This window comes from Zootoca vivipara, chromosome 3, assembly GCF_965207765.1.
Source record: "Zootoca vivipara chromosome 3, rZooViv2.hap1.1, whole genome shotgun sequence".
Lineage (NCBI taxonomy): Eukaryota > Metazoa > Chordata > Lepidosauria > Squamata > Lacertidae > Zootoca > Zootoca vivipara.
This window is the reverse complement of record NC_142586.1, coordinates 51,801,010-51,822,355: the sequence shown is the minus strand read 5'-3', so window position 1 is coordinate 51,822,355 and position 21,346 is coordinate 51,801,010. Positions and strand designations below refer to the sequence as shown.

At 40.5% G+C, this 21,346-nt stretch overlaps 1 protein-coding gene across 4 annotated transcripts in view; it reads left to right on the top strand.

Annotated features, from left to right (window-relative positions):
- The window catches only part of CEP85L (centrosomal protein 85L), a 103,476-nt gene that overhangs the window by 55,420 nt on the left and 26,710 nt on the right, over positions 1–21,346 (top strand). For all 4 annotated transcript variants that reach the window (XM_035109173.3, XM_035109172.3, XM_088666052.1 and 1 more), the window contains exon 4: positions 15,397–15,518. In XM_035109173.3, the coding sequence (XP_034965064.2) occupies positions 15,397–15,518 (122 nt within the window). The remainder of the gene's footprint in view (positions 1–15,396; positions 15,519–21,346) is intronic.

Sequence of the window (21,346 nt, the reverse complement as noted above, 5' to 3'; positions counted from 1 at the left end):
ACAGGGACATTGCACAGCTTACATCATTTAAAGCAGTGATCTTTCGTTCTTGAGCTATAGGGAAGAGGAGAGAGTTAGAAAGGACTCTACATGTCTACAAATGTTATTGACATGTGAATTCAGTCAATAACAAGTGTACAGTGAGTACACATAGCTTTCCAATGACAAAATCTCTTGCTGTTGCCCAACTGGACTTACTGTTTTCAGTAACTTTCCTGTAAAGCTGTATACAAAAATGAAAAACCGAAACACATGATTTTGATTTTGCTAATGAATATTAAGGACCAGTTTTTCCAGTGATCAGGACTCTAGTAATGCGTACTGTGGATTTGATCTAAACATATCTCTCTCATGCCACACACTGCTTTTGAAATTATGAGTTACAAAACAGTTTGCAGTATTAAGTGGCATCTGCTGTTTGGGGAATGGAAGGAGTCAAAATTATCTCTTGTGGTGTTCCTTGTGGTGGTGTGGAGTAGGTCTTCTGATTGTGCTGGAAAGTAAATATGGTAGCCTATTGGTTCTATACATGACTTTGAAAGAGCTCAAGAAACTTCACAATGTTATGGTAAATTTATAACACTGTTGGCAAATAGTTTCCATATTTTTTCATAACAAAATATGAAATCACTTCCTAATGCAAGTGACTTTCCCCCCTTACATACCATGATGCTTGTACTGTATCAAATTAGCAATTTTAGGGGTGATGCAAGTAGCACTCCTTTTAGCAGCAGTGTAGAGCTTCATTATTGTTGGGGTGATAGATCTCAGAGGCTTTCAAGAAAAATACATTTTTAGTTAAAAAAGAAATTTTGTCAATTGCAACGAAGGTACCATCTTGTTTCACCACATGCGATTACAAATGGGATCACTTACATATGGATAGAATACAGGCTATTGAAAGTTGCATCTTGAGTTTCATCTAACACACTTGTTTTTAACAGTGAAATATTGATGATTAAATATATGTAGTTTATAGCGTAGAAATGGGTTTAGAAAATATGCTTTATGACTGTTGTATTATGAAAGGTTCTAATATTTATGGACCATTCTTCCACAATTACTAGAAGAAATTGTATTTTAAAAATCATTTCAGTGCAGAAAAGAATACTGTGAACCTAGGAAATCCCTTCTCAAAAAACAGCAGTGTTCGAAACCCCCATTGTTCTAGTTGCACTTTGCGAGAGGGAATTTCATTAGTGCAATCAGTTTCTGACCTCTGGGCGCAGTGCTGCGCCTAAGATTTCAGATTAAAACTGCAGAGTAGAAGGAAAGGAGGGCGCTTTTTCTGCCTCCCCACTTCCAGCTATTCTCTGAAGACTGGAGAAGACACCATCTTAAGAATATTAGGGGGGTGGGCAGGGGAAGGACTAGACCATGTGAAAAATGAACATAATATTTTAGCTGCAGTTCATTCATTTTCAGCTTTGTATTCTTGTTATTTAAAAAGCGTGCCTAGACATTCCTTTGTTGCACCCATAACCTAGGTTTAATGTGCCATTTAGCTCCTAGCTTTCATATCTTTCATATCCTTTCACAGTCCTTTTCATGTTCCTCCTTTCTCAGTTCGTCTCTTCAATGCCCACTTTCCTTAGAGGCTTAGACCCTTGTTTTATCACCTACTGTTGCCTTGCTTCTTTGATTATGAGCTAACTTGCCCTCCTTCCTTACTGTTTCCTGTGGCTTCTTTGTCCTTTGCTTCCTTATTTCCTGGGCTTGAAAAAAATGGTAGTTTTGTTTCCTGTAGAATTGGAATGTTTGTGAACATTCCTTGACATCACACCTGCATATTCAATCCATGGTTTATCTAGACACAACTTCTTAAATGCCATGCAAATAAAAGTGATCCATCCATCCATAAGTTTTACATATCTTTGTGAATATGCTCATATGTCCTGTGAAGAGAGGGAAAACAGTTTGAACATATGCCAGTCATGCACAGATAAAATAATACACCTTATTTAATTTCTAGGTTACATGAGAGGAACCTGAAAATAATTGATGTCTTGGAATACTGGCACATATAAAAAGCAAAGCATGTATTTAAGCTTTGGGTTGACTTTCATTTTCTTCAGGGGACAAAAATGTGCAGCTGCTGCTTACATGGCCTTAAATGGAAATGATCTGGGTTTTCTCCAGAGGGATTAGGAACCTACGACCAGAGCATGTTTCTCTTTACTTGTTTATAGAGATGTGGTAAAAAATATATATATTTGGGGGCCACATCTAAGGAGAGAAACATTTTATACTTTGTTGTAGCAACATATTTGCTTTTTAAAAAATGTATACCTTGGAAATAATTCTGACATCTTATATACTTATTTCTAAGTATATCTTTATTTGTACTGTAAAAAGATATTCATCTGTTTGAAGTGCTTAACAGCCTGATCTTACAAGCACCGTAACTTCCTAATACCTGTTGAGGGCAGAGTTCTTTGGTTTTCCCCTCCTGATTCATTGGTGGTTTTTTTTTTTTGGATTGGCTATGAGTTGAAAGGTCATGAGCAACCATGGCTATGACAGTGCACTAGCATGGTGCAGTTGGTTTGCCACTGCATGCCTAAGAGCTGCCTTTCTAACCAGGCTGCCAAAAACATTTTAAGCCATGGTTGAGCCATAATGCTGCTGCAAACCTATGTGCTTGTGGAAAGGGTCATATATCATTAAGCAGAGCAGAAGCTTTGAATGCAGAGTGTCCCGGTTTAAATTGCTGGCATCTCCAGTTAAAGAATCTCTAGTAACGTGTCTTGAAAAAGTCTTTCTGAGAGACTACGGACAGTGTTGAGATACAAGAACCAATGGACTGAACCCAGTCTTGTATTTAATCACTAGCCTGGTAGCCTTGGGCAAGAAAGGATTTCTAGCAGGCATGCCAATGGAATTCCACACAGGAAGTGGGTGGACAAGCAGAGAAGGGATGGAGCTTTCCATTCCTCTTCTGCCAGTCCCCAGCAGGCTTGTGTTACGTTACGTTATGTTGTGTTGTACTGTAAACTTTTGTGGAGTTACAAGGCTGGGCTTAACCAACATGAGACACTTTAATATATTCATAAATGCATGTTTTGTGGGATTACATCTCATATACAGCACAGTAAGGAGGACATGGCCTACATGCCTGTAATGAGGAAAACATTCAAGTCATACCATGGAAATGGCTAATGTCATGTATGCACACAAACTAAGTATCTGACCCAAAGCTGTATATTGTTGTGATATTCTGTAGAACCATTCTTCAGAAGAGATAAGCAATTATAAAGCCAGTTTGCTTTTTGGGAGGGATGGTTTTATTTTGTTTGATTATTTTGTTTGATTTTGAGGCATTTTTTTTTAAGACTTGCCCTCTTGCTGGGACCCATGTCTTATTTGAAGTTGTTTTTCTTTTAAAAACAATTTATTGCTTTAGAAAAAGGAAACTATTCACTGGGAACAAAACCAGAAAGTTTGCTTAACTAATAACAAATAAGACTAAATTTAGAATGTTAACATAGAGCATGAGAATGCTATTAATTCAGTTTTGAGAGTTCCTTCTCTTCTGCCCCCTGGATTGCTCTCAAGGGAGTTGAACGATGATGTAGTGGACACCACATTTCTTACCTCTGCACAAAACAAAAAAAAGATTTGCAGAGTTGGGAATAGACATTAAAGACTGGTTGCAATGGCAGTACTTTTTTCAACCATAATGATATTGGGAATTGCTGCTGATTGTACCCTGTTCTTTGTCCGCATGAATGAACTTGAGGGTGTTCAGAGCTGAAATGTATTCTGGAAGTGGTCTTAAGAATTTGTAAACACTAGTACTGGTATTTAATAAGGCAAAATGAAAACAAGTATTTGTATTGTTCCTATGAATGAAAATTAGTTTTAATACCGTATAGAAAACCCTAAAAAATTTTTTTTTGCCATATAATATTTTATTAGTTTTTAACAATACAATAGTCATATTCCACTCATTATTTTCCACATTTTAGCCTTTTGGCTTTTTAAAACCCTAAAATATTTAAAGCCCTCAGAATCACCATCAATATTTCTCACCTCCCCCCCTCCCCAGCCTTCCTCTTGGAATAGTAGAACATTTACAACAGGAGAGAATATCTGGGTTGTCATTAATATTAATGGTCAGCATTTATATTTCCTCCCTTGGTCATGCACTGTAAGGCCTAAGTCATGAACATGTCATTCAGGCTTTAATGTTAAGGGCAAGGAACCACTTCTTTGGCATTTTAACCTGCTTGGAAGGTTTATAGAAACAAAGCTAAAAACTAGGTTGTTAGGTTGGACAGTGTGAATTCATACCGTAGTCATTTTTTCCACCATGTAACATGTTACTTTAGAAAACATTACTTATTTGGCATAAATAGCAGCAGCAGCTCTTGTGTTAAGAGACTTGTAACTTCGGAGCTGTACTGAGTGCTTTTCTGATAAACTGTTCCAAGAAGCACCAAGATTAGCTGTGTTCTTTGACATGTTATGAGTGCTGGATGAACACAGAGGCAAAGGCATATGAAGGAGAGATAAAAGGCTGAAATGCCAGTTGAGGTACTGTTCCAGTAAGCAAGAATTCTGGTACTGGATTATCTCTACTTCAGCAGCAATTACAGACCAGAGGCCAAAGATTACATTTGTCACTCAAGCTGTTAAGTTTTTCAACGGTGGTTTACATTTTTACAAGGAGAGCATTCTGGCTCTGTACAAAGTAAGTATCTTTACTGTAACTATCTAGAAAAGTGCCTTTCAAGGTTTAAGCAGCAATGGTCTGAATCTCCCCATTGAAGACTATTCAGTATGTACAGTTCACTCTTTGCCACTTGGTCTGCCTAGTCTTGGGTCAGGAGAAAGAGGGAAATTAATGAAAGCCTATGACTACAAAAATAGCTTGTGAGGGTACTGTAGTGCTCAGCTGCTGCTGAGTGGGAGGGCAAGCGACTGGAAAACAGACTTCATTTCCTTACGGATGTTGTGAGGGAGTGGAGGTAAGGAGCAGCTAGAATGGGCATAAGCCAATGATGTCATCACTGCATACTGTGCACTGCTAACCAGTGAAAAGAAGCATACCTCAGGGACACAGGCCCATCTACCTCTACTTTAGTTACCTCTTGGTACATTCATAGAGTCACTCTCCCTCTCATTTATTGTTCAGTGTTGGTGAATGAGTACTGTACTATAACTATATGAGTACTATAAGCCAAACTTGTTTCCTGGTTCTGCTGGATCTCTCAGCGGCTTTTGACACCATCAACCATAACATCCTTCTGGACCATCTAGAGGGGTTGGGAGCTGGGGGCACTGTCATACAGTGGTTCTGCTCCTTCCTCCTGGGCCGCGTTCAGATAGTGGTGGTGGGGGGTGAGTGTTCGGACCCCTGGGCTCTCACTTGTGGGGTGCCTCAGAGCTCTGTCCTCTCCCCCATGCTTTTTAACATCTACATGCAGCCGCTGGGAGAGATCATCAGGGGGTTTGGGCTGGGTGTTCATCAGTATGCGGATGATACCCAGCTCTACCTCTCTTTCAAATCAGAGCCAGTGAAGGCGGTGAAGGTCCTGTGCGAGTGCCTGGAGGCGGTTGGAGGATGGATGGCGGCTAAGAGATTGAGGTTGAATCCTGACAAGACAGAAGTACTGTTTGTGGGGGACCGGAGGCGGGCAGGTGTGGAGGACTCCCTGGTCCTGAATGGGGTAACTGTGCCCCTGAAGGACCAGGTGCGCAGCCTGGGAGTCATTCTGGACTCACAGCTGTTCATGGAGGCGCAGGTAAATTCTGTGTCCAGGGCAGCTGTCTATCAGCTCCATCTGATACGCAGGCTGAGACCATACCTGCCTGCAGACTGTCTCGCCAGAGTGGTGCATGCTCTGGTTATCTCCCGCTTGGACTACTGCAATGCGCTCTACGTGGGGCTACCTTTGAAGGTGACCCGGAAACTACAACTAATCCAGAATGCGGCAGCTAGACTGGTGACTGGGAGCGGCCACCGAGACCACATAACACCGGTCTTGAAAGATCTACATTGGCTCCCAGAGATCTGATACAACGCATCATCAGAGATCTACAGCCTCTCCTGGACAATGACAGCTCCCTTTCTCAAGCTCTGGGAGGAAGACCTTTCATTGCCTACAGACAGCCACCCAATCTTAAACAACTCCTCACCCACAATAATACAATAATACAACCACCAGACTTAACATGAACACTGATACCAGAGCCTGCAATAAACCCATATGCCAACTTTGCTGCCACATACACCCGGACAACATCATTACTGGCCCCAACAACATCCAACATACCATCTCAGGACTATTCAATTGCTCATCTTCTAACATTGTGTATGCCATCAAATGCCAACAGTGCCCTTCAGCTCTCTACATTGGACAAACAGGCCAAACCCTACACCAAAGGATAAATGGACATAAATCTGACATCAGGAACCATAAGACAGAGAAACCAGTAGGAGAACACTTCAATCTCCCAGGACATTCTATACAAGATCTCAAAGCAGCTGTTTTATTACAGAGAAATTTCAGGAACAGACTGGAAAGAGAAGTTGCTGAATTGGAACTCATTACCAAGCTTAAAACCATGGAGCCACCTGGGATGAATAGAGACATTGGATTCTTATCTCATTATGCATGATCAAGCTTTCTTTAGCGCCTCAGCCCTTGCTTTCCCCCCCTAGGACTAATTGCAGCCATCAGCAGTCGTTAACAGCCATCCACAGGTTTACCACTCCCATCAGCCTATCACCCATTCCCACCCACCCCCACCACCCTCTGTATATATATAAGGGTCTGACACTTCTGTTTCCAGTGTATCTGAAGAAGTGTGCATGCACACGAAAGATCATACCAAAATAAAAACTTAGTTGGTTTTTAAGGTGCTACTGAAGGAATTTTTTTTATTCTGTTCATTACAGTTAAATAAACCCCATAGTAATTTTCCCATCTCCTTTTAAATGTTGGGTATAATCCAGGCCAAAGTACACAAACTATAAGCTTCACTTACTTTAGTAAAAGATCTACATGCTTGTTTCTTCCATTTAAAGCAATGAAATTTCATAACTCAATTAGAGTTTGGTTTTGGCTGGATCATGCAAATAATAGTCCCACAATGTCCTGAAAATTTACATGGGTATACTAATGCTTGCTGGGATGTGGGTGGCGCTGTGGGTTAAACCACAGAGCCTAGAGCTTGCCGATCAGAAGGTTGGTGGTTCGAATCCTCGTGATGGGATGAGCTCCTGTTGCTCCGTCCCTGCTCCTGCCCACCTAGCAGTTCAAAAGCACTTCAAAGTGCAAGTAGATAAATAGGTACCGCTCCAGCGGGAAGGTAAACGGCATTTCCGTGCACTGCTCTAGTTCACCAGAAGCGGCTTAGTCATGCTGGCCACATGACCCGGAAGTTGTACACCGGCTCCCTCGGCCAGTAAAGCAAGATGAGCGTTCGCAACTGGACCTAATGGTCAGGGGACCCTTTACCTTTTTACTAATGCTTGCTAGCAAGTAAGTATGCATTAGATTACATTCTTTATCAAACATACCTTTCTGCCATTCAGTACAGTGGTACCTCGGTTTACAAACACAATTGGTTCTGGAAGTCTGTACTTAACATGAAGCGTACTTAACCTGAAGCGAACTTTCCCATTGAAAGTAATGGAAAGTGGTTTAATCCGTTCCAGACAGGTCCGCAGAGTACTTAAATTGAAAATACTCAAACCGGGGTGTACTTAAACTGAGGTATGACTGTAATCAGCAAAATGCTAAATAAAATAAAAATCTGACAATGCAATCCTATTGCATGTCTACTCAGAAGTAAGTCCAGTTTGGTGTAATTAGATTTAACGGTCAGGTTAATGTGCATAGAATTGCACTGTGAGTGTTTACTTTAGGCTCCCAGTATTGTGGAGAATCTTCCTAATTTCTCTCGAAAATAACATAGATTCCTCCCTGCTTCTCTTATGACTTAGAGTAAATAAGTGGTGCATATTCGAATAAATTGTGTTTTGAGTGAAAACTATGTTGAGTAAAGTACAGAATATATTCCTCCACATTTCCTATAAATACCCAGGCAAAGGAATTCTGGTGTTTGTGTCTTCCGCAGAATTCCTTCATGTTAGCATATCCAGATGTCTCAGTTATAAATAGTAATAAATAAACGCACACTGGAGAATCAAATCTAATTTTTGGAAACATCAGAATTAACTGCTGATGCAGTTGTTATAAATGGATCCGGACAGGATTCTGGGAGGCAGTATGGTAAGACAGATTTAGCAATGTGTGTTAATTTGCTTCCCATGTCATCTTTTGGGCTTATTTGTGGCCACGAGTAGACAGATTAATGATCTTGTTCACTCTTAGTGAACAAAATATATGTATTCTTTTCCTCCTCTCATTTTTGTTGCATGTTGAAAGCCTTTAGTTTGCATGATTATAAGAAACATCTATATAAACCAGGGATGACCACCCCATAGCCCTCCAACAAATCACATCATACTTAACACAGGCCTGCTGGGGCTGGTGGAGTTGGAGTCTAGCAACACCTGAAGGTCACGGTTCACCACCACTGATCTAGACCATAACTGCTTCTCACACATTTAAATGATTGCATTTTAATGAGTTCCCATCCATGTCTACAAACATGCACACATGTAAAATGAGAGACTCTACAAGCATCCAGTTTTAGAAAACCTATGGATGACACAGCCACTTTGGCCATTTAAGGGTCTTTGAACTACCGTAGTTACCAGTACATGTTTTCTCATGCTCACCGTTACATTTTCATGGATTTTCATTCATGAGCACAACTTCTACTCACGCAAGGCAGCCTTCGAATTCCTGTAAAGATGGTAGACACAGGTTTTCCTCAGATGGCCTTTATCAAGCTGCTGACTTAAAAGTCAAGTGTCCTATCAAGCACCCTTCATGGTGTCAAGTGGTAGAGGGTAGGTTTTTTTTGGAACAAAGCCAAATCGTTAAGCCCTTTCACTTATTCCCACAATAAATTACTTGACAATTTTTTCGTTTTCTTCATGGCCACCTTGCAATTACAACGGTTACAGAGCCTAAGAAGTTGATTGCTTTTCCAGATGGTAATAGTCACATTGGCATTTGCTCCCTACCAGTCCTACTGCGTTTTTGAAGGAACACTTCATCTGATTGTCATAGTGCTCCACATGCCTAATCTGTAATCAAGACCGCATTATGTTTTCCTGTCTACCTAAGAAAATGCAACATTTTATTTGATTCTTTGCGGTAATTGAATTTATGGTAGAGGTGTGTTTTTCTTTTCGTGGAAGAGGGGATCCTTTTTATACTTTGGTTAGATAATAGAATCCTGCTCTTTAAGTAACTGCAGTTGACAGGATCTAGGCTCTCCCCTTCTCTTGAAAGTGCTAGATGTCCCTCCCTCCCTTGGTGAGCTGAAGAACGCCATCAACTCTCAGGCATGTAGTAAAGCCCCAGGACAGGACAGAATCCTGTTAGATGGGTGGGGTAAAAATAATAACATTGTTATTATTATTTTGCTTGAGGTGGTAGGCAATTTGTCTACCTGGACTCCACCAAAACCAGCAACCTTTTCATCAGTGCTAAGCTGGACAAGGGTATTAGCAATGCAGCTATTGCAAATGGCTTGCCTCTCCAGAAAGGTATGGAAGAATGTGATGCTAACATCCAATACCAATATGTGGTCCACCAGGCTTGTGTGTTGAGCACTCTGCTTTATGAAAGTGAATCCTGGGCAATTTACAACCACCAGGAGCGACTCCTCAATGCCTTCCATATGTGCTGTGTTAGGAAGATTTTGTGCATCACATGGCAGGAGCGAGTCTCAAACAAATATGTCTTCTCTCAAGCCCCTATTCCCACCATGTTTGCCCTTATGTCTCAGCAACATTTACACTGGCTTGGTCATATTCACAGAATGGAAGCTGGCGAGATCTCCAGGTACATGTTCTACAGAGGGATGGCTTCAGGCACTAGGCCTGTTGCCAGACCAAGTCTGCATCACAAAGATATCTACAAATGTGGCATGAATGCTGCTGACATCAACCCTGCCTTATGGGAACCCTCTGCCAGACTATCGCAGTGCCTGGTGTCAGTCAGGTTGTGTATCCACAGCAGTGACCAGAGGAATGATTATTGGGAAGAATCACCATGGTGCATCTGCTGCAGCAAAATCAGATGCCTTCATCCACCCCACCTGCAATAAAACATGTTTCTCCCATATCTCTACAGTCACAGCTGGTGCTGTAAAACTCCAGTGGTTTGACTTTACCCTGTTAGGATTCATTCCCCGTCTGCAGTCATAGGGTTATTGTGTATCATATGACTGTATGTGTTTTCATTCCCACAGAGTGGAAGTGACGTAGACAGGATGTTTACGTGGGACTGTTGTTCCTTTGTTCTTTCTCTTTACTGGCTGTGATGCCATGATGTAGAGCTCCCAGTTTGTTTATATGTAAATAAAGCAGTTTAGCCTTATTTACTGACTTGTGTGTTGTTCATCACGTTTGTGAGAGCAATCGCATATTTGGCCTGTGGGACCAGTCTAACAGCTGGCCTCCGGGACGGCCGAATTATTGACATACCCTTGAAAGGTGCACTCTTCCATTGTCTCCCAAGACGGACAGATGCCAACAAGTAATTTCTGAATCTGAAGGAGTCTGAATCTTTATTAGGTCAATTTTTAAAATTTGTGCATGCAGCACTTGGACAGCCCTCCATGGCACTTTTGGCATCATATAGCAGGCATCCCCAAACTTCGGCCCTCCAGATGTTTTGGACTACAGTTCCCATCTTCCCCGACCACTGGTCCTGTTAGCTAGGGATCATGGGAGTTGTAGGCCAAAACATCTGGAGGGCCAAAGTTTGGGGATGCCTGTCATACAGCTATATTACATGAGTACATATTAAAATGTCACCTGCATATACGTTCACAGTACTTCTTATAGAAGATTGACAGAAGAGTTGTCGTTGAAGTGTATTTGTATGTTGTATGTATGTAGGCCACAGGCACCCAAAGATTTCTTTTGTTTTCAGTCATCCAAAACAGTTGACATTTCTTGATCTTTGAGTTAACAGTAGTGCTAACACCAGGTGATTATTCTATCACTACTAATATTAGTATTAGTATACATTCTTGTTTACTGTTAAGATCCCTTGATCGTGGTGTTTTGCTGTATAACATGCTAAACACATTTCAAAGAAGGTGATAGTTTGTAATGATCACTAGAGAATTCGAATGTAATGGGAAGATAATATGAACACTTATTAAAACAAGTGCTTCTATACTTAGGACAGACCTTCTGTTATCTCTGGAAAATTCCAGACGCACTTGCTCTGAACGTCATCTGAAGTGCCACCTAGAAGTGTTGCCCATAATATTGGCCAGAATATAAGTGGAAGGCTTTCTGGCAAATGTGTTACTGACTTTGGTGCAGGGCTTAAGGGAACTGTTTTCTTTTTTCAATTTGTTTTAACATTATGTGTTAAGTTTTTTAGCTGGTCCATAGGTATGTAGTATGAGTCACCCTGCTAGAGACACTTCTGTCACTGAAGTGTGCTGGCTCCAGGAGGTGTTATAAAAGATGATGAATTAGATAATCACAAAGGAGATAAAAATAGTATTTTTTTCCTCTCATAGTTTAGCTAGGATTACAGTGACTCTTCTGAAAGGGGGGGGGCATTTCTTGGAAAACTGCTTAACCTGGAAAGTAGAAGCAGAATGGGTAACACTGAACAAAAATGAAGGTACAAGTGTCTTTATGAGCTATTTACAGTGTTCTATCAGTTTGTGGAATTGGTGGACAAATTTACACTAAAATTGTGTTATTTAGAAGCCCATGATGGAAGCACTCTGCTATTGTTTAATTTAGCTTTCTGCAGTTGTGTTTGTCAAATTCTCTATCATTATATAGAGGCAAAGACTGTGATCTTTCATTCTGTATGAGTAATATTGGCTGCTGTTGGGTATTTGTAACATGGAATGGTAGCTTCCAGCACCCCAGTAGTGTTCCAGGGTGTGGCCATAACAGCTGTAATTTCCTTGTATTTTGGAACTTGCATGAACATGGGAAGCCCTTAACACAGCATGTTAAACTAAAAGGTTTTTTTGTTAATTGAATACACATATGTTTAGTATTGAGAAATCAGGTCCCAAGTGCAAAATCTAATGCACAAAATGGGCTGCATGTAACTTAGCAATTTTCTAGAAGGTTGCTTCTTTTATCAGCTGAAGTGCTTTAGTGAGAGGCATGTGAACATAATCTGTTCATGTGCCCTCTGAAAGTCAAAGGTAAACTAATAGATCCATATAGATGGCACAATGATGATACTACAAAACATTGCACTGTTGCTTCAAAAACCCCACTAGGATGCTGGCGGTGAAAGAGCTGCTGTCTGGAAGTGGCCTTAGGAGAAAAAGCAGGGGGTGGTGTTAATAGCACACAGGCTTCACCACTGAGTGGAAGGACAATCTGTGGAACCCAAAAGAGAGGTGTGTGCATCCAGTATGCACTATTTCATTGATATCTCTCTACTTTAAAGGGGCAATAGGATCAGAAACTGAAATAATTTTGTGGCACCTATTTTAGTCCCCAGCAGTGGAAGGCTTCATTTAAATTCACAATTCTTTTAGGGCTCCTGCTGTTCAGTCCCAGCTCCTGCCAACCTAGCAGTTCAAAAGCACGTCGAAGTCCAAGTAGATAAATAAGTCCCGCTCCGGAGGGAAGGTAAACAGTGTTTCCGTGCGGTGCTCTGGTTCGCCAGAAGCAGCTTTGTCATGCTGTCCACATGACCTGGAAGCAGTCTGCGGACAAACGCTGGCTCCCTTGGCCTATAGAGTGAGATGAGCGCCGCAACCCCAGAGTTGTCCGCGACTGGACTTAACAGTCAGGGGTACCTTTACCTTTACTGTTTGCCAACCTAAATCTGTGTTGATGCAATATGAGACCATTGCTTCCTTTTTTAAAGCTGTTCTTTCAATAATTGTAATGCCTTTATATCAAGGGTGAGGAACATCTTGCCTGCAGGCCAGACTTGGACCACCACGCCATTTCCCCTAAAGATGCTCACCTGCCCTTTAGGCTGATATTATATGTGTTGTCCAGTGTGGGGCAGGTATCAATGTTGCCACAAAAGGATAATTGGGAGCTGAAAGCAAGGTATACTCTCCCCCTCCCCGCTTCCCCTCCCCCACAGGAGAGGGCAACTTATTCAATAGCTTCAGGCAGCTTCCATTGAAACCACTGCTAAAACAGAGCTTTCACTCTCCATTTTAGTGGTTTCAGTGGAAACAGCTTGTTGCTGTCAGAGCAAGACAATACTTGAAAATGGTTCTCATGATCTCTAACTTTTCTTTTCCTAGGGCAATTGCTCTGTCTTTCACCCATTTACTATGCATACTGTATGTTCCAAATACTTCACTATCTTTGTTATATTCTGGATTATCTATGGTGCCTTTCATGGTTAAAATGTGAAATCCAAAGCTGAAGACACAGATAGATATCAAAGCCTCACCTGTGTACAGAGTAATACTTGAAGTTTTATATTTACAGATTTAGATTAGACTGGCCTAGTGTTCCGATTCAAGTAATTTTATGTTATGTTTTTAAAAACCTTCAATTGTGCTTTTTTCTCTCACACTAAACTCAAAAAGCAGTTCAGCTACAGTCCTCAAAGAGCTTACTTTTAGAATTGAACAGTTGTCTTTTTAGGAATTCTTCACAATTAAAAATAAATAAAGAGTTGATTGGATCCTTTAGAATTTTAACATCAATATTTAAGAATACCAGGTACTCTTGTCTTTCGGTAACATAGAATTTAATTTGCTTAGGAACCTGCTGTGCGTATTCAACACCATGTGTTCTATATGAATCAAGAGTGCCTTTGTTGTTCTGGGCTGTATCAAGGGAAGTATATTTATAGCACTAGGGGTGGGAGAGTTGGATGCAAGTAGTGGAAAAATCAAGTGTGTGCTTTGGAACAAGGAGCAAAAACAATTATGTCTGAACACTAAAGTTTTTTTTAAAAAAACAACACAATTACAGGTGAATTCAGTGTTGCATTAGTTCGAATTTTCTGTCTGGACAAGCATTTCAGCTTGTCAGATGGAACAATCTCCTCTCTCCTCCCCCTTTCTATGCTGTTCTGGGGATTCTCCCAACCCTGCTAGATCCAATTGAGGGGAGATGGAGGAAAGCCCATTGGCAAGCAGAAGTCAAGCAGGGCTTCCACTGATGGGACTCCTTAGGTGAATCCCACCCAGAATTTGGAACTAGATGGCCCATCGGTCTGATCCAGCTGCTTTCTTCTTGGGTTCTTGTCTCTCCCCCCAAACTTCTACATGTTTACATATTCATAATAACATTTTATCTTGGGTTTTTGAACTCTTGCAGTCCATCAGTTGATTTTATGGGAAGAAATAGGTACCCTTTTATATGCTAAAAGAAAACCATATTGTTTTATTCACCCTAGGACATAAACTAATTTAAAACTCACTGAATCCCTTCCTTACTATCCTAAAGCCATTCCTTTTGTTCCCAGATGGCATTCCAGCAGACTTGTTGGTGCAGGTACACTATGCCTCACCACAGGTGGCGTGGTGCTGTGATCTAAACCACAGAGCCTAGGGCTTGCTGATCAGAAGGTTGGCGGTTCGAATCCCCACAATGGGGTGAGCTCTTATTCAGTCCCAGCTCCTGCCCACCTAGCAGTTCGAAAGCATGTCAGAGTGCAAGTAAATAAATAGATTGGCGGGAAGGTAAACGGCGTTTCCATGCACTGCTCTGGTTCGCCAGAAGCGGCTTAGTCATGCTGGCCACATGACCCGGAAGCTGTCTGCGGACAAACGCTGGCTCCCTCGGCCTATAGAGCGAGATGAGCGCGTAACCCCAGAGTCGTCCGCGACTGGACCTAATGGTCAGGGGCACCTTTACCTTTATAATGCAGCAGCTGATCATGGGGTGGAATGGAGGTGCTTACCTGACCACCTGGCAGCTGAGTTGCTGTTGCTTACTAGGACTTGACATAGTCCAATTGCACCAGAAAAGTCATTCCAGCAGACTTGGTGCATGTACACTATGCCTCACCACAGCATTATCCTACGAGATCTGCTTTCACTGACTCCTACTAAACAGCACAGACTGTCAATGACATAGCTCAGGGGTGGCCAACTCCCAAGAGGCTGCGATCTACTCACAGAGTTAAAAATGGGCAGTGAACTACCCCCCTTTTGGGTTCAGGTCTAAGTTGTTGAGCTTTCTTTTTTTTGAAAGGTAAGTCCTTTTTTGGGGGTTCAGGTCCTTTTTTTTTAGGGGAGCAAAACTTGCTGAGCTTCTTTGGGTGTATAAATGGGTGGGCAAGTGTTTTTCTGCTCTTTGACAATATTCTTTTGTGCATCTCTTCCCAGGTTCTGAGTGGATCATCTCATCAGAGTTACCCAGCTGCAAGCTTTCAGGATTTCAACAATTGGGAATCCCTGATGAAAATCAAAGAAGGATTGCTAAGGCAAAAAGAGATTGTGATTGATCGGTGAGTAAACTCTACCTTACCTCCAGTTGCTTGGAGGTTGCCCCCCACAAACAAACAAACAAACAAACATGAAAGATGAGTACATGGGTTTCACATGAAATCTCACAAATAGCTGAACAGTAGAAATGACCAGGAGAAGGATTGAAAAAACATCAGGTATCATAATGTTAATCAGTGGTACCAAGTATAGTTCTGAACTTCTAAAGCTGCCTTTTATTGTCAGACAGTTGGTTCGTCTTGCCTCTGACTGTTCTCCAAGGTTGCTTTTCCCAAGCACGGTTGTCAGGTCTTGTTTGACTGAGATACCAGGGATTGACTCTGGGATCTTTCATATACAGAGCATTAAGATATAGACTTCTGGGTATCACACTTCAAAAAAGATATCATAGAGCTAGACATGGTAGAGAAAGGGACAGGGATTTGAGTACTTTCCATATGAGGGAAAGCTGAAATGTTTGTGGACTTTTACTTAAAACAAAAGAACAATTTGGGAAGGAAACCTGATGGAAATTCATAAATAATGAATAGAGTCGAGAAAGAGAAACACTATTCCATCTAGGTAAAAGAAAGTTCAGCACATAACACACAATTGATTCATGGCATTCTTGAGTCACGGAGAATTGATGAAACCATTGTATTTGTCTCAGGAGTATTGCTTAATTGGGAATCTAACAGACAAAACAGAGTTAACTGCCAAGAAGTGTGGTGGAGTCTCCTTCTTTGGAGGTCTTTTTTTTTTTAATATATTTTTTATTAATTTTATCAACAAACATACAAAATACTAAATACAAAAATACAAATACAGAAAACATCAAAATACAAAATACAAAAATACACACATCAAACAATATATAACGAAAAAATATATCATTTCTCAACCATTTTGATATTCATTGTCTTCCGGCTTCCCCAATTCCCTACTATCTGATTTTCATTTTTATAAACTTCTATAGCAGTTTCTAAATCATCTTCCTTATCCATCATGTAATCCCTTTAACACTTCAAAGTTAATTGATCTTTATATCATCTACCCTAATTTCTAACTTTCAATCTTCTATTATCTCCCTAATGCCTTAACCTCTTTATTTTCCTGGATATTCGAACTCTAATTGTCAAATACATTCCCTATATACGTTTTAAATTTCTTCCAATCTTTTAAAACTTTGTCATTTGTCTGGTCCCGGAGTCTTCCTGTCAATTCTGCCAGTTCCATATAGTCCATCATTTTCATTTGCCATTCCTGTATCGAAGGCAATTCCTCTTTTTTCCAATATTTTGCTATTAGAATCCTAGCAGCTGTGGTGGCATACATAAACAAATTAACATCATCCTTGGGAATTTCTTCCCCAATTATTCCAAGCAAAAAGGCTTCCGGTTTTTTCAAAAATGTGTTTTTAAACATCTTTTTCAATTCATTATAAATCATTTCCCAGAAGCCTTTTATCTTTGGGCATGTCCACCACATATGGTAGAATGAGCCAACATCCTGCTTACATTTCCAACATTTATTGTCACTTTTGTGGTACATTTTAGCTAACTTGACTGGCGTCAGATACCATCTATACATCATTTTCATCAAGTTTTCCTTCAACACCGTACATCTTTGGAGGTCTTTAAGCAGAGGCTTGACAGCCATATGTCAAGAATGCTTTGATTGTGTTTCCTGCTTGGCAGGGGGTTGGACTGGATGGCCCTTGTGGTCTCTTCCAACTCTATGATTCTAGGTGCACAGAGCTTCACCCATGCTAGAGTTTAGATTGCAGTGTGAGCAGGATGCAAAATTAGGAATGAGTCTCAAGTCTTTTACATTATGAATCAATTACATAGTGCGTATTGCATTCAAGTGCATGGAACCCCATAGAGTAACTCTGAATACCATACAGTACCATACAAGAGCCTCTACTTTTCTAGTCAGTAATCAAATCTTGATATATTGACACCATTTCCTGTTTAATATTCTTCTCCAACTATATGGCTCTAAGCAGAGTTGATGTATCTAGAGCAGAGATTTTCAACCTTTTCGAGTCCACAGCTCCCTTGACCAACTACATTCTTTCTGCGGCACCCCTGTGGGGCTCAGGAGCCCAGTTATGTTACCCCTTGCCTGCAGAGCTGGTAGCCTCTCAACCGCTTTCGAACACACAGCCTCCTCTCCACTCTCCTTAGGAGTCCTTCAGGAAGCTGCTGCTGCCATCTCTGATTGAGCTGCCCCTGCCCTGCCCCGCCCCGCCCCGCTTATAGCAAGGACTGCTGCAGTAAACAGCTGTGTAAGCCTTGGGGAGGCAGAGACGTGAGAGGAGGAGGGAAGGAAGGAGGGACAGAGGCCAGTGTTGCCTGCTGCACCCCTAACCATCATTTAAGGTACCCCAGGATGCAATGGCACACTGATAGAAAACCACTGATCTAGAGGATTGCTCTAGCCTAGCATATATGACATGAATATGGTATCCTTGCAATTTGTGCTTTCAAAATTGATGGCAGTCCCTTCTTTAACAGATCCTAACCTTATCAAGGTTTTCACAGATATCATGAGAGCTCTTTCTAGGTAACAGAAACAAATTCAAAGGTGTTTTTTTCATTTGGTAATTCCCATTTTTCTGTGTCCTTCTATTGCTAAAGTCATAGGATGAGGCCTATTGCACAGCGTTATCAAAAGCTCCTTGTGGTCTTTAACTTGAAATGTTTGATACTGATGCCAAACAAGTTGCAAATTATACTTAGATGTTATAGTGGAATGGGTCCCCGTTCCTTTGGTCCCTTGGAAGGGGGTGGTGGCCCTTCATAACACTCATTGTAATGTGACAAGCTACAATAAGTGTGATCAGAAGTGCTATGAGCTTGCAGAGGGGTCCCCAGCCTTCTCACTTGCCTCAACAAAAATGCAAAAAAGAAGCACAAGTTAATACTGCTGGATTGGCATGCTGAGAATATGTAAAGGAATATGGTTACAGTGGTACCTCGGTTTACAAACACAATTGGTTCCGGAAGTCTGTACTTAACCTGAAGCGTACTTAACCTGAAGTGAACTTTCCCATTGAAAGTAATGGAAAGTGGATTAATCTGTTCCAGACGGGTCCGCGGAGTACTCAACCCGAAGCGTACTTAACCCGAGGTATGAGTGTAATTGGTTCCGGAAGTCTGTACTTAACCAGAAGCGTACTTAACCTGAAGCGAACTTTCCCATTGAAAGTAATGGAAAGTGGATTAATCCGTTCCAGACAGGGCCGCGGAGTACTAAAACTGAAAATACTCAAACAGAGGCGTACTTAAACCAAGGTATGACTGTACCTCAGAAACTGCCAAAATAGGTAGGATTGAGTGGCAATTGAGCATAGGCATTACTCAGAGAATTAACAATTAGTGGGTGGTATAAAAATGCTGTCAGTAAAATAAAATAAAATAAAATTCTTAACACTCCAGTCTGGTCACATGTTTTGGTCCAGTGAAAGAAGTTACAGTTTTTATGATGCATCAAGAAAGAAAAAGAAAGAAAGAAAAGAAAGAAAACAGAATTTAACAAATGTGTAAGCATTTTACTCCCTTCTGTCTAAGCTAGAGAAGGGTTATTTCTTGTTTTGTTTCATTTTGCTGTACGTGACTTCTTTTGATTAGTTAAAAAAGATTGAATACCACATGGCTTCATTTTTAACACTAGAGGGAGCAATGGATTCTTGTATGGTTTTAAGTAGTAGCTTCACTCTATTGAAAGCATACACACATTACAACTATTGTCTTGTAACACTTGGGATTGTTCTGACCTTGATTGGCCATTGCATGCTATGCATTTCCAACACTCTGTGCTGGCTGGCAGTGTCGGTTTGGCAAGGATTGCCTAGAATGGTAGTGTGAATTTAATGCCAAATGCCAAACGCATGACATAACTCCCTGAAAATAATAGCACACTCATCAACAATTGCTACGTTCTTTTCTAAACAGCTTAGGGACACTCAAAGGGCTTTTAAGGGAAGGTAAATACAAAGCTTAGGATTTGAGGGAAGAGATCTCATTCCACAGGGCATAATGATGTTTGAAATCCTGAAACAGCTGCTGAATCTTTGGCTTAGTGCCACTATTAGAACTGTGGTTAACTAATAACTAATTCCCTGACAATTGAAATGGATACTTTTGGGGTTTGGGGTCTCGTGAACAAAATACTGTTCCATTACAAGCGTTAGAACCTTGTGCTGGGTATAACTTAAATCTGTACATGCCTACCCAGAATTAAGTCTGATTTAAATTGCAGGTCATATGGCAGCAAAATTGTTCAGAAACAGGTATCTTACACACACACACACAGAGAGAGAGAGAGAGAGAGAGAGAGAGAGAGAGATAGAGAGAGAGATATGCATTTTTCAAATGAAATAAAAAACACACATTGCTTATTTTTGTTTGTTTTTTCCAGCCGTCTCAGGCTCAAGTAGCACATGCAAAGCAGGCATGCACTGCAACATTTTGTTGTGGCGTCCCAACTGTATCCTTAAAAGCCATGTAAGGTCGTGGCTGTCACCATATTTAGGATTGTTATACACTATGTGAAGAAATACTTTTTGACAATTTACTTAAAATACCTGAAATGAACTAAAATTATGTTTTCTGTTCCTGCTGTGCTAGTTGATGTAGAAAGACTATGTGGGGGCTAAAATTAATTCTGATCATACAGCTGTCAAATATAGCTGGGTGAGTTCTTGAATATGTGCCATTTGTGCATGCAAGCTGGCATGTATAAACATGCTTTCTTTTATCATGCATTCATTTTTCAGGAGTTACACTGCAAATGTAAAAGTTATACATTATTAAGTCTATATAAAATGTTTCTGAACTGACTCAAAATTAGATTCAAAACGGCTGAGCTTTTACTGAGCTGGAACTAAACTGGAAAGTCTAAAAATGGTAATGAAACTAAACAGGAACTGAACATATGTTTAATTGTTTTGTTTTAGGGTTTATGGATACTGAGGGAATGTTAGTTCTTACACTAACATTTGAACAGTGCTATCTAAAGCATATCTAAAGCAAATTAAAAAATGGGGATCTTTTCTGAGTGACTGCTCTGTCTCACAAAATCTGAGTCCCTTTGAAGCTTATTGTGCTGTGTTTTATTTATTTAGCAGAATTTGTATACCACTTAATTTTACATAAAACTGATAAGTGATTTACAAAGAATATGTAAAAGTTTAAGTAAATCCCATGCTGTGGGTTGCTAAAACTGGAATAGGTAAAAAGATAAGGCAACGTGACAAATGGTTTTACAATTTAAATATTTTTAAATGTTTAATTTTTCAGTGTCAATTTTCATACAGATAAGAAAAATACATACAGATAAAGATATATTTTTTAAGAGGACAGAATACACACCACAATGACCAGCTCACTGGTTCAGTAAAAGTTCAGAAATGTCTTGAAACAACTTAGCATTTCGAGAGTTCACAATTGCACCCACACTGTTGTTACCAACTATTTAGAGCAGACTTCCCATCTATGGAGCATATGAGTTCAATATAGCATATAATTCAAAAAAGATGGTTTTGTGTAACAAGTAGTTTCTACTCTATAAGGGGTATGGAGGGGTTAAATTGGAGAATGATCAAACGAGGAGGTGGAAAACTGGAGGTACCATTATGATGGAAAAATAGAAGCTGATCATTGGTAGAATGTAAGACAAAAAGAGAGGGGAAGTACTGCAAATGTTGGAGAGGAAAAAAAATTGTTTTGACGGTTGCAAGATGAGGATTCCACTTTTGTATGTAGACTCAGATCACTACATAGCAGAGACTTGAGGTCTTACTATCTGGAATGTATTCAGAAAATGTTAGAATTACCTGCAGGCT